This window comes from Monodon monoceros, unplaced genomic scaffold, assembly GCF_005190385.1.
Source record: "Monodon monoceros isolate NGI ecotype Baffin Bay Population unplaced genomic scaffold, NGI_Narwhal_1 Super_Scaffold_10, whole genome shotgun sequence".
Taxonomy (NCBI): Eukaryota; Metazoa; Chordata; class Mammalia; order Artiodactyla; family Monodontidae; genus Monodon; species Monodon monoceros.
Window position 1 is genome coordinate 46193729 of NW_021703766.1, and position 12242 is coordinate 46205970.

The following is a 12242-nucleotide window of genomic DNA, read 5'->3' on the forward strand; positions in this document are numbered from 1 at the left end:
CCACCAGGGAAGCCCGGTTTGTTGTTTTTTTAATTTTTATTTATTTATTTTGGCCATGCGGCTTGTTGGAATCTTAGTTCCCAGACCAGGATTGAATCCAGGCCCCTAGCAGTGAGAGCACAGAGTCCTAATCCCTGGACCACCACCAGGGAATTCCCCGTTCTGAGTGCTTTAGAAGCCTTATCTGATCCTTACAATATACATCTCAATACCTCTATTTTATGGAAAAGAAAGTAGAGGCCAAAAGAAATTTTTTTAATGCCTAAGGTCACCCAGGTGGGTGCCAGAGGCAGGTTTTGACCTTGAGCAGTCTGGCTCTCGAGCCAAGCTCTGAACCACTGGACACAACCTCCTAGTGTCCAGGAGACGTCAGGGGGGTGTGCAGAGATGCAGACGTGCACTGGAGGCCCGAGTGGACCCAGGAGAGATTTGGGGAATTATCAGCACAGAGGTGAGGAGTGGAAACCGAGGGGAGGGCGACATGGCCCAGGGAGGGTGTGGGGATGGATGAGGGCCTGGGAGGAGCCCTGAGGGCCCAAGGGACAGGAGGAGAGAGAGGAGGACTGCGGGAGAGAGAGAGAGAAGAGAGCGCTCAGGAAGGAGGAAGGAGCCCTGAGAAGTCTCAGAAGACAGAAGAGGCCCTGAGCGTGGCCACAGACAGGCCACTGAGAGGAGGAAAACCCCAAATGCTGGGGGCCTGGGCAGGGGGTGCGCACCAGGAACGCAGGTAACTCCTGCCATGTTTGGTGCGCATGAAGAGGAAGCATGTGATGGGTAGTGAGTGACCCAAGGCGGGGTCGGCTTGAAGGAAGCCAAGTGGGGAGTTCGGGACAACTCAAGGGCACTGATCTATAGCCCTTCTTCCTCTAGAATGGGAGGGCGGAGATGTGAAGAGAGTGGAGGAGTGGCTCTAGTGGCATCAGGGGGAGATTCGGGACTAGACAGCTTGTCTAGGGCATCTCAGAGAGAAATGGGGGAGCCTGGGGACCCTGGAGGGGGCTTAGGGACTTGGATCCTGAGTGGAGATGGGTCCCTGGAGGCTGAGGTCCAGCCCCAGTAGGGGCTGAGGACCCTGGGACTTAGTCCTAAGAGGGCAGCCGGGTGCCTGGGGTGGAGGCCCTGGGGTTGTCCTGGCAGGAGTGGGTCCCGCAGCACAGACAGAGTCTCCCGCAGAGGGGTCCCGCAGCTGGGTTCTGCTGGGGAACTTCCCCAGCTCAGAGGGCCCTGGGAATTCTGAAGGGCTAGGACAGCCCCCTCCCACCAGGCCCACCCCAAGGCCTCCCAGAGTCTCCTCAGACCAGGGGTGGCCTGTCTCACTGCACAAAGCATCCTTTCAGGCCATCCTCAAGGGACTCCTTTCTCTGCACCCGCGCCCCACCCCCCAACAAACACACACACAGAGGAGACCTGACACAAAGCTACCTCTGGATTATTTTATTCACATGGCTTGGCAAGATACGGGCACTCCTGCCAAAGGGTCAGGCATGGACTCCCCGGCCCTGACCCGGTCAGTCGCCCGCCTCCCAGCCCTCTGAGGGTTAGTGCTAGTTATCTCACACACAAAACGAGGAGGGGGGATGGGAAGACAGGAGGGGAGTCTCCCTCTGCTGAGGGGTTTCAGATGACGGCAGCCTGAGCCCCCTCCATCCTCGTGGGGCCTGGAGGCCCCGTCTCCGAAAACCCCACGTTGGGCAGCCGGACCAGGAATCCACCTTCCTCCTGGGCCTTGGGGCTTAGGGACACCCGGGGGAAGCGGAACTTGGGTGACTTCTCCCCTCCAGGTGACTTGGGGGCCGCCTCGCCCTCCTGCCCCCGAGGGGCCTTGGAGGGGGTAGTCAGGCCCACACGGGGCAAGCGGACTCGGACGCGGCCCCGGCGCCCGGAGGCCCCTTCCCTGCAGCCCTCCTCTTCCTCGTCCTCGGGGCTGGGGGAGCCTTCCCCACTGGCCGCCTCGCTCTGGCTGAAGCCCACGCGGGGCAGCCTGAGTTTTGGGTTCTTGGCCTTCTCGGACTCCTCAACCCCCTCCTTGGCCCGTGCCAGGCTGAACCGGGGCAGCCGCACCTTGAGCTTGTGTCCGGCATCCCCCTCGCCCTCAGACACCTGGTATTCAGCATGGCTGCCCACAGCGGGCGGGGAGAGCTCCACGTCAGGCAGCGAGAGGTGGAAGGTGCACTCGGCCCCTGGGGGCTGGTCCCTAGGCCCCTCACCCCCCACCGCATCTCTAGCCCCCAGCGTGGGCATCTTCTGCCTCAGCCCGCCCTCACCTGTGGCTGCCTCACCCGCCTGCCCCTCTCGGCTCAGCCCCACGTCCAGCTCAAGCTGGGGCACTGTCACAGCGGGCATCTTGAAGACACCCTCACCCTCGAGCAGCTCACCACCCACCACCTGGGCTCCAGGTAGAGACAAGGTCACCTGAGGCACCTGGATCCTATAGCCTGGTGTGCCCTCTGCTGGAGGAGGTGCATTCTTGGCCTGCTGCCCGGGGGTGGCACCCAGGTCAGCCTCCCCAAAGCTGGGCAGCTCCACCTGGGGCAGGGAGATGCAGAGCGGCACCCTCGGCCCCCCATCCTGGCCCTCAGTGCCCACCTGCCTGGTTGCGGACATTTGCCCTTCCTCCTGGGCCCCCAGAGTAACCAATTCCACCTCAGGGATCTTAAGCTGCACAGCCGTGGACTCTGGCTTTTCCCCGGGGCTGACTCGCCCCCCCTGGATTTCTGCTTCCTTCCCTCGAGCCAGCCCAAAGGAGGGCATCTTCAGCTTGGGCATCTTCACCCTCGCATCCCAACCCCTGCTCTTGCCCTCCAACTCAGTCGCCCCTGGCACTAGTTCTCCTGCCTCGCTGTCCCGGCCTCTGACCCCAAACTTGGGCAGGCTGAACCTGGGCCCCTTGAGCTTGGCATCAGTCCCTGCCACCTCCGCCTTGCCTGTGGGCAGATGGGAATCCAGGCTGAGCTGTGGGATGGACAGATCGAGGGCGGGCAGCAGGCCTGCCTCCCCCGTCCCTCTGGCCTCCGCCTCGGTGCCCACCCGAGCCTTGGGGAGTGAGATGGCAAACTTGGACACCTTTAGCTTGGCGGCTCGTCCGGCCCCCTCAGCCTCTGCCTTGGTCACCTTTGGCCCCGAGAGTCCAAACTTGGGCAGGGAGAACTTGGAGGAAGGCTTGACTTTCACCTCCGTCACCTCTACTTGCCCTTCCTCAACCTCCACTGTGGGCAGCTGCGGCGTGACAATCTCAACGGAGGGCAACCAGAATGCCATTTCCCCGACCCCTGCTACCACCCCAGGGGCTTCTGACTGCTCCACCTTGCCCATGTGGGCTGCTGGGACCTGCCCCTCCAGGCCTAAGGCCCCGGGCAGGTCTAGTTCTACTGAGGGCAGTGTGAGAGGGGGAACACCCACACGAGCCTCGCTGCCCACCTCTGGCTTCAGACAGGGAAGTGTCCCCAGCTTCCCCAAGACCTCAGCACCAGCCTCATCTGGCTTGCCTCGAGATGGGGACTCTGCCCTCCCTAGCTTGGACATGGTCATCTTGGACATCTTGAAGCCAGATTCCACCCCCTCTGCTTCCTCTGCCCTGGCAGCTTTTAGCTGCACCTCTGGAGCCTTGAGCAGCTTCACCTCAGGTGCCTTCGGCAGATGCACATCCGGGACCTTTGGCGCCTGCACTTCCGGCAGCCGCATCTCCGACACCTTTGGCAGCTGCACTTCCGGGAGGTGCACGTCCGGCACGACTATCTCGGGCAACTTGGGGAGTTTTATCTCCGAGACTTTTGGCAGCTGCACCTCTGGGAGTCGCACCTCTGGCACGGCCATCTCGGGCACCTTCGGGAGCTTCATCTCGGGGCATTTCATCTCGGGTACCTTTGGCAGCTGCACTTCCGGGAGGTGCACGTCCGGCACGACCATCTCGGGCAACTTGGGGAGTTTTATCTCCGAGACTTTTGGCAGCTGTACCTCTGGGAGTCGCACCTCTGGCACAGCCATCTCGGGCACCTTCGGGAGTTTCATTTCGGGGCATTTCATCTCGGGTACCTTTGGCAGCTTCAGCTCTGGAACTTTCGGGAGCTGCACTTCTGGCACGGCCATCTCAGGCACCTTTGGGAGTTTCACCTCAGGGACTTTCGGCAGCTGCACTTCTGGAAGCCTCACCTCTGGCACAGCCATCTCCGGCACCTTTGGGAGTTTCATCTCTGACACTTTGGGGAGCTCCACCTCTGGGAGTCGCACATCTGGAAGGGCTGCCTCGGGCATTTTGGGGAGCTTGACGTCTGGGGCCTTGGGGAGCTTCACCTCAGGCCCCTTGGTCTCCTTGACCTCAGGCGGCGAGACCCCGATGCCAAAGGAGGGCATCTTGATGGTGGGCAGCTTCAGCTTGCTCTCAACGGCTTCAGGGGCAGCGGGCCGGGGCTCCAGGAGAGAAAGCCCAAAGGTGGGCATTCGAAGTTTGGGCCCCTTCACCCTGGCCTCAGGGCTGCCCTTGGCCACCTTGGCCTCGGCAACTTCTTTTGCTCGAGCCCCAAAGCGGGGGAAACTGAGGCGGGGCATCTTCAGGGCCACCTCAGGTGCCTCTACTCGGGCTTCCACCTCTGCACCAGGCAAGGCCAGGTCCACCTCCACTGTAGGCGCTGCCACGTCCAGGGTGGGCACCGTCACTGCCGCAGCCCCTTCCCGGGTCTCCAGGCAGGGAAGCGTGGGCAGAGTGGGTAGCGAGGGCAAGGTGGGCAGCTCCACTTGTGGGACCTGGATCCCTCCAGCCGCAGGCTCCACAGCAGGTGCAGCTGGGGCTCCCAGCCCAAGGGTTGGCAAGTGGAGGGCAAAGCCACTGACTACCTCTGCTGCAGGGGCCACCTCCCCCTTGGGGGCTGCGACCTGGGGGACACCCACCGCAGCACCCGGCAGCCGAGGCCCAACCAGCTCCACCTGGGGAGCTGTGAATCGGGCTCCTGCAGCCCCCTCGGCCTCTGCTTTGGCCTTCCTGGGGGGAGGAGCTGCAGCGGCCAGTCGGGCTACCTGGGCCTCTTCGGCCACTTCTCGGACACGTAGCCGAGGCAGCTGGAGGCGCCGGCGGGTGGGGGCAGCTGGGACAGGACCTTTGACAGCCTCGGCTTTGAGGCCTCGACGCAGACGGGAGAACTTGGGAAAGGAGAATTCGACGTCAACAGGGGCCAGGTCTGCAGGGACCCCCAGGGCCCCGGGCACCACCATCTTCTTCTTCTTCACAGGGGACAGACTCTGGATGTTCTGGGGAGAGAGGAGAGAGGCAGGAGGCGGTGGGACAGTGGGAGGCCTGGGGTGGACGGGGGGAGCCCCACGTGGTTATTTTACCAGGCTGGGGATGTGCTGGATTGAGCATCTTGTCCCCAGAACACCATCCCCACTTCCTGCCTGTCACTGCACCCTTACTGCCCCAGAAGGCGAAGACTTTATTTAGAATCCTACAGTGAATCAACAGGAGTGTAGAAACTGTGACCCAAGACTTCTGGCTCCTCCTCCAGGATTTTCCCCCAAACCCTCACTCTAGAGATGGAGAAACTGAGGCCCAAGGAGGGAAAGAAAGCTGTCAAGGGTCACTCAGCAGTAAATGAGCTGCCCTCAGGCTTGAACCTGGCCTCTCTGGTTCAGGACGCCTGAAGAGGTGGGTGAGGGTCCTGGTTTGGGATGGGTGGGTCCCCCTCCCCAGGGAGGAGTTTAGGGGCAGAGAACAGGAGGCAGTGGATGGGATTAGCGCTGGGTTAGTGACAAGACAGAGGGCAAGGCTGGCCCACCAGTGTGGGGCAGTGGGGCTCAAGGAGCAGAGACAGGATCGCTGGGGCAGTCCAGGGCCGTAACCGGGCTAAGCACGCGTACCAGCTTGGCCACCTTGGCCCGCGGGCCCTTGATCTCGTAGCCGGCCACGGTCCCAGGCCGCAGCGCCAGGTCCCCGGTGGGCACAGTGCGCTTCAGGCAGAAGGAGACCTTGTAAGGCTCGGCGCATTGCAGCAGGCGTAGTGCGTCCTCGTACTTGAAGTTCTCGAAGAACACTCGGGCGCTCAGCAGCTGGTCCCCTGCAGGCCAGGTGGAGGTGGGCGGGGCGTGGGCATCTCTCGGCTCCGCCCAGGCCTGGTTCCGCCCACTTCTCTGGAGCCTGTGCAGCGAGGCGCCTCCCAAATTTTTGGCCCCGCCTATACCCGAGCACAAGATTGGGACGCAAAGTTCCTCCTGGTTTGAGGTTCTGACACTTAAGGACAAAGCCACGGCCTCGGCCTTAGCCCCGTCTCCCTCAATGAGCTAATCCAAGCCCATTCAGGTCACACCCCTCCCCTTTCTACTCCCCTCCCCCATCCTCACACTTCGGACACTAACTTTGAATCAGAAGAGAACTTCCAGAAGCTCCCGCCCCATTATTCAACCCTCTGATCCTGTGGCGATTTTCTCCACTCTCTCCCCACGTTATCAATTTGATAAACCATCCCCACTCCTAGCTCTGGTCAATCCCTCCACCACCTTTTCAGGGACACACTCCAGCAATTCTCCCCTCTCTCCCCACGTTATCAATTTGTCCTTCTCGTCTACATTATTCCCATCAGCACACAACATACCATTCTTTCTCCCATAAGAAAGGCTGTCTTGACCTCACTCCTTCTGGAGCTCCTGCCCCATTTACCTGTTCAGCTTGATGGCAAAATTCATTGAGTTGTCTAGCTGCATTATTTCCAGTTCTCCAATTACACTTTTTACATCCCCCCTCCCAGAGCCTTGAACTGCTCCTCTCAAGGTCCCATGCAGTGACCTCTGTGTAGTTAAGTCCAACGGTCAAGTCCCAGACTTCATCTGCTTGAACTCCTGCTTGAGACGCAGCTTCACTCTCCTCTCCTTCATCTACTTGCTTGGCTTGGCTTCCAGGGTGCCACACCTTCTGGAACCTCCCTTGAGGTTCCTTCTCAGCCTCCTGGGATGGTTCCTCCCCATCTCCCAGACCTCTTAAAGACACACAGTCCCAGAGCTCAGGCCTTGGACCTCTACTCTGGTCCATCTACATGCTACACTCATCCCTTTGGGAAGCTCATCCAGATTCAGGAGTTTGAAGAGCATAAATATGCTGACTCCCAAGTGTATCTCTCCAGCCCAGCACTCCCCCGCTCCATCCTAGACTCAAATATCCAACTATCCCTCCATATCTCCACCTTGGGATCCACCTCTCATCTGACACATCCAAATTATATTCCTGGTTTTCCTGCAAACAAGCTCCAGCCCCAGTGTTCCCCATTTGTGGGACTACCAACTCCATTCTCAGGTCAAGAATCCCTGGACACATCCTTGATCCCTCTCTTTCCAACCCACCCCATATCCAGTCCTGAAGGCGCTTCGCCTTGATGGCAAAATTCATTGAGTTGTCTAGCTGCATTATTTCCACCCCTCTGATTACACTTTTGACACCCGCTTCCCAGAGCCTTGAACTGCTCCTCTCCAGATGCTATGCAGTGACCTCTGTGTAGTTCAGTCCAACGGTCAAGTCCCAGACTTCATCTGCTTGAACCCCTGCTTGAGACCCAAATGATATCCAGAATCCAAACCCTTCTCTTCATCTCCAATAACACTCTTTTGGCCCCAAGCATCACCAATCTCTTACCTGGAAAATCACAGTAGCCTCTTTTCCTGCTCCCCATCCTGCCCCCCACCACCCCCAGTCTACCGCTAACACAGCATTTCAACACAGTCAATTCATGTTCTTTCTTCACTCACAAACCTTCCAGATTAAAAGTCAAAGTCTTCCCCATGGCCTATAAAGCCCTCTAAAAACTACCCTTTCTCTTACCTCTCTGGCCCCATCTCTTACTCTACTCTTCACTAACTCCACTCCATCCACCCTGGCTTCCTTGCTGTTCCTCCAACAAGCCAGGCATGCTCCCATCTTGGGGCATTTGCACTGGCTGTTCTCTCTGCCTGGAAGTCTCCTCCAGATGGCCACATAGCTCATTCCCTTACCTTCTTCAGGCCTTTCTGCTCTTCCTGGCTCACCCTATTTAAAAATGCAGCTTCTGGGACTTCCCCGGTGGCACAGTGGTTAAGAATCCGCCTGCCAATGCAGGGGACACGGGTTCGAGCCCTGGTCCGGGAAGATCCCACATGCTGCAGAGCAACTAAGCCCGTGCGCCACAACTACTGAGCCTGCGCTCTAGAGTCCGTGAGCCACAACTACTGAGCCCACGTGCCACAACTACTGAAGCCCACGTGCCTAGAGCCTGTGCTCCGCAACAAGAGAAGCCACTGCAATGAGAAGCCCGCCCACCATTACAAACAGCAGCCCCAATCGCCGCAACTAGAGAAAGCCCGGGAGCAGCAATGAAGACCCAACGCAGCCATTAATTAATTAATTAATTAATTAATTTTTTAAAATGCAGCTTCCGTCCTGGCATCCGTAAGCATATATTGCCTTCTAATTTACTGTGTATTTTACATATTTTGCTTAAATATGTCTCTCCTTACTAGAACGTAAGCTCCATAAGTGCAGAGAGTGTTATCTGTTTTGTTCCCTTCAGTAGCCCAAGCACCCAGAATAATATCTGGAAATAGAAGGCACTTAGTAAATAGTTGTTGCATGAATAAATCGCATCAGCCTCAGCCATGTTACCTAAAATATCCCTTACTAAGCTCCCCTCCCCACCCCCTCCAAGTTGTTAACTCCGCCTCTTTTCTTCAGCCTCAACAACAAAACAATAACTAGCACTTACTTAGTGCTTACCACTAAGTGCCACTTAGCTACTTGCTGTGTTTTCAAACATTTAATCCACATAATAACCCTATGAGATAAGTACTAGAATTAGTCCCATTTTAGAGGTGTAAAAACCGAGGCACAGAAAGATTACAAGACAGTAAACTGCACATCTGGGAGTTGAACCGAGACAATGAACCTCCAGAGCTCCTGCTCGGATCAACCGCAAAGCCGATAGGTAACACAAAGCCCCGCCCCTAGCCCTTAACCCCGCCTCCTGGTCCCGGTACCCAGGGCAGCTTCCCAACCCCGCCCCCGCAGGAAAGTTCCGCCCCATGCCTCCGCCCCACTCACCTTCCTGTAGGCTGAGGCTCCTGGCCGCAGGTGAGTCCTCACGCAGCTCGCGGACGAAGATTCCCTCCTTGCCGCCGCCGGCTACGTTGATGCCACTGACCCCGGTCTGCGCCTCCGTCTCCACGATGATCTCCACCAACTCCGCCCGCCTCAGCTCCTGCGGAGGGCGGCGAGGGGTCGCCATGGGGCGCTAGGGCGGGACTTCGCCCAGAGCCCGCCATTGAGCTTAAAAGCGGCTCTTAACCGGGTCCTCAGGGCACAGGCGCCTCGGCGGGGCTCAGGCAGGTTGTGCGGGCCCACCCTCTCCAGCATCTCCCCTTTAAGTGAGCACGAGGGCCGCTCGCTCAGTGACACCCCGCGAAAGGGTTCAACGGCTCTCGAGGCTCACAGGCCTGGTGGAGCCCCAAAGACCGCTATCGGGAGAGGCGGGGCGCGGGGCGGTGTTATAGAGGAGGGGCGGGGTGGGGAGGCCAGAGGGAACCTGAGTTGCGACTGAGAGGCGGGCCTGACATGAGGGCGGGGCTGTGCCCCCGAGGGGCGTGGCCAGTTAGGGGCGGGGCTAGGGTTGGAGCATTTGCGGATAGAGGACGGTTGCCTGAGAGGAGCGGCGAAAGATAGATGGGTGCGGCTACAGCGTAACCGTGGAGGTGCGGAGGGGACCCATAGTCTGTGGACGGGCTTGAACTATGGGGAGGGGCTTTAATAACAGCAGAACAGGGGTGGGATGGAGGATGGGGTCCCGAAGAAAGGGCCGACCCTTAATGGTGCGGTATGGAGGGGTGCCGGTGGGACTGGCCTCGTTGAAGGCTTGTGTGTGACTGTGCCCCATTGTGGACTCTATGACCCCAAGCCCTGCATAACGCCCATTGGAGAGGGAATCCAGTGAAGAAGGGTGCGTGGGTAATGAGCGGTGGGCTGGCAGACGTGGTATTCCTGGTATTTACTGTAAATGGTGCTGACCTGGCCCTGGCCCAGCAGTGCACTGTGGGATCCGCACCCGGGCTTCCCAGAAGAAACAGTGAAAGGACTCAGTTCCACAACCATCCAGGAACCCAATCTGCTGTGTGTCTTGGGCTGGTGGGGGGGGGACTTTGCCCTCTCTGGACCCATTTCCCTACTGTAAAGTTGGGTAACATGGGTGTACTGGAAGGAGTCTCTGACTGTGAGCTGAGACCTGACGCAACAGACATGTGAGGGGTTGCTGTAGTGGGTAGTGCATTGAGTCTGGTACAGACTGGGGTTGAGCCCAGGGCTTGGAGAGGGGAAAGCAGGTCTGGCCAGATGCTCCACAGCAGTGGCCCTGGGACTGGAGAGCTGGGCGGAGCATGGTGAGAAGGGGTAGGAAGAGTTGTGGTAGAGGCAGCAGGGAAAAGCATGACCATCACCACCACCCTTAGGCCCTGGGCTAAGCATTTTATGTGTGGCATCTCCTTTCATCCTCCCCGCAGCTTGGGCAGTCACTGAGTAGGACACAAAGGTCCAGAGAAGTGAAGTGACTGCCTAATGCCACACAGCAAGTTAAGCGGTGGGGCCTCAACCTCAGGTCTGTGACCTCAGGGCCCATAAGCCGTCCTGTAGGCAGTGGCCTCCGTGCACTTTACTCCCTGCCTGCCACCCCTCATCCTCAGCTTGACTCCTGTAAAAGGAGACCCACTTTGTGCCTGGCATCCAATGGGATGCAGTCAGTGCTAGTGCCCTGTCTCCATAACAGTGAAAGCCGTTAACATTCGAGGGGGCTTCCTAGGTACCAGGCCCTGGGCAAATGACACAAGTGTGAGCCCTCAGCACCCTCAGAGGTGGGGACCATTGCCCCGTTTCACCGATGGGGAAACTGAGGTTTAGAAAGTTCAGGTCATCTGTTCAGGACTGTACAGCTGAAGTGATGGGGTTGGGATGTAAGCCCATGGGTCCAAAGCCCATGTCTTTAACCCCTACACCATCCTGCCTCTTCTGATGAAGGGTTTCTACTCTATTTTTTTAAGCTTATTATTGTTAATATAATTCCATTATGCTCAATGAATTAGCTTCTTTGAATCTTAGTCTGTGCCAGGTACTGTGTTAAGCACATTACAAATGTTAATTTTTTTTTCCTTCACAGTGACCCATAAAATAGGCTCTGCAGCTATCTCCATTTCACAGATGGGGAGACTGAGGCACAGAGAAGCCAGGAAGTGTCTCCTTGCTACCCTAGTCCATGCCTCCCACCAAGGCCCCACAAGTCCCCCTTGCAGTATGTGTTGGGCGCTCACCTCAGCACTCTGGCTCCTGGCCTCCATGGCGCTGCTGGGAGTCACCTGGGCCCCAGGCTCCTGCTTCCTCTCTCCCTTCTGCTGCAGGACCAGTTTCAGTTCTGCATGGAGCAGCTGCCTCTGAGCCTGCAGGGGCAGGGATGGAGGCTTGAGGCCAGGAGGGGATAAGAGGAGAAGGCTGGGCTTAAAGGGAGAGGTCAAGGTGGGTATGAGAAGGGAAGAAGGGCCCCCCCCATCCCAGCTGTCCTCTTACCGCTGCCTGGGAACAAGCGCCCCCTCCTAACAGGAGCCCAGCCTGGGGTGGTGCACAGTCGTCTGCGGGACTCGCGCCCTTCCTCTGGGGTCTCGCGCCCTTCCTCTGGGGTCTCGCTGCCTGCCAGGGAGAGACCAGGTCATGAGGCTCCAGACAGGCAAGGGAGGGGCAGGGAGGGGCATGTGGCACCAGCCAGTGCTCACCTCAGGGTCACCTCCAGCTCCTTGGGCCTCCTGGGTCCGGGGCTCTAAGAAGAATAACGTGAGCATTACTATCAGCTAACCCCACTGATTGCTTCCTGAGTGTCTGAGCCTTCCCACACTCTGTCAGTACTCTATCCCCAGGAATTCCCTGGAGGTCCAGTGGTTAGGACTCCGCGCTTCCACTGCAGGGGGCACAGGTTTGATCCCTGGTCAGGGAACTAAGATCCTGCATCCTGCATGGTGTGGCCAAAAAAAAAAAAAAAAAGGGTACTCTATCCCTATAGTGCAGGTGGGGGCACTAAGGCTCAGAAGACCTTTATCCAAGGTGACACAGCAGTATAGCCAGAACTGACTCCTAGGCCTTTCTGACAGCAGAGCCCCTACGCCAACCACCTCAGCTGACTGAGGGGGCCAAATTCACTGTAAAATCATTATATCCACTGCCATGTACTCCCTGTAGGCAAATCACCTCACCTCTCTGTGCCTCAGTC

General features: G+C 58.2%; 1 protein-coding gene across 2 annotated transcripts; it reads right to left on the reverse strand.

Moving 5' to 3' along the window:
* Positions 1-1428: 1428 nt before the first annotated feature.
* On the reverse strand, positions 1429-11337 carry PRX (periaxin). Of its 2 annotated transcripts, XM_029237530.1 has the most exons (4): positions 11296-11337; positions 9047-9203; positions 5848-6044; positions 1429-5241 (listed from the first exon to the last, which is right to left on the reverse strand). In XM_029237530.1, the coding sequence occupies exons 1-4, from the start codon at positions 11320-11322 to the stop codon at positions 1618-1620; spliced, it is 4005 nt and encodes a 1334-aa protein (XP_029093363.1). In that variant the 5' UTR covers positions 11323-11337; the 3' UTR covers positions 1429-1617. The 2 variants fall into 2 exon arrangements, with proteins under 2 accessions (XP_029093363.1, XP_029093357.1); XM_029237524.1 differs by lacking the exon at positions 11296-11337 and having other exon boundaries at positions 9047-9347.
* Between the last annotated feature and the right edge of the window lie 905 nt (positions 11338-12242).

Coding starts and splice junctions, on each gene's coding strand:
- PRX (XM_029237530.1), bottom strand. CDS start 11,322: ATGGAGGCCAGGAGCCAGAGTGCTGAG. Junction 6,045..9,046: donor GAGCCTCAGCCTACAGGAAG/GTGAGTGGGGCG, acceptor CCTGGCCTGCAG/GGGACCAGCTGCTGAGCGCC. Junction 5,242..5,847: donor GGGCCAAGGTGGCCAAGCTG/GTACGCGTGCTT, acceptor CTCTCTCCCCAG/AACATCCAGAGTCTGTCCCC.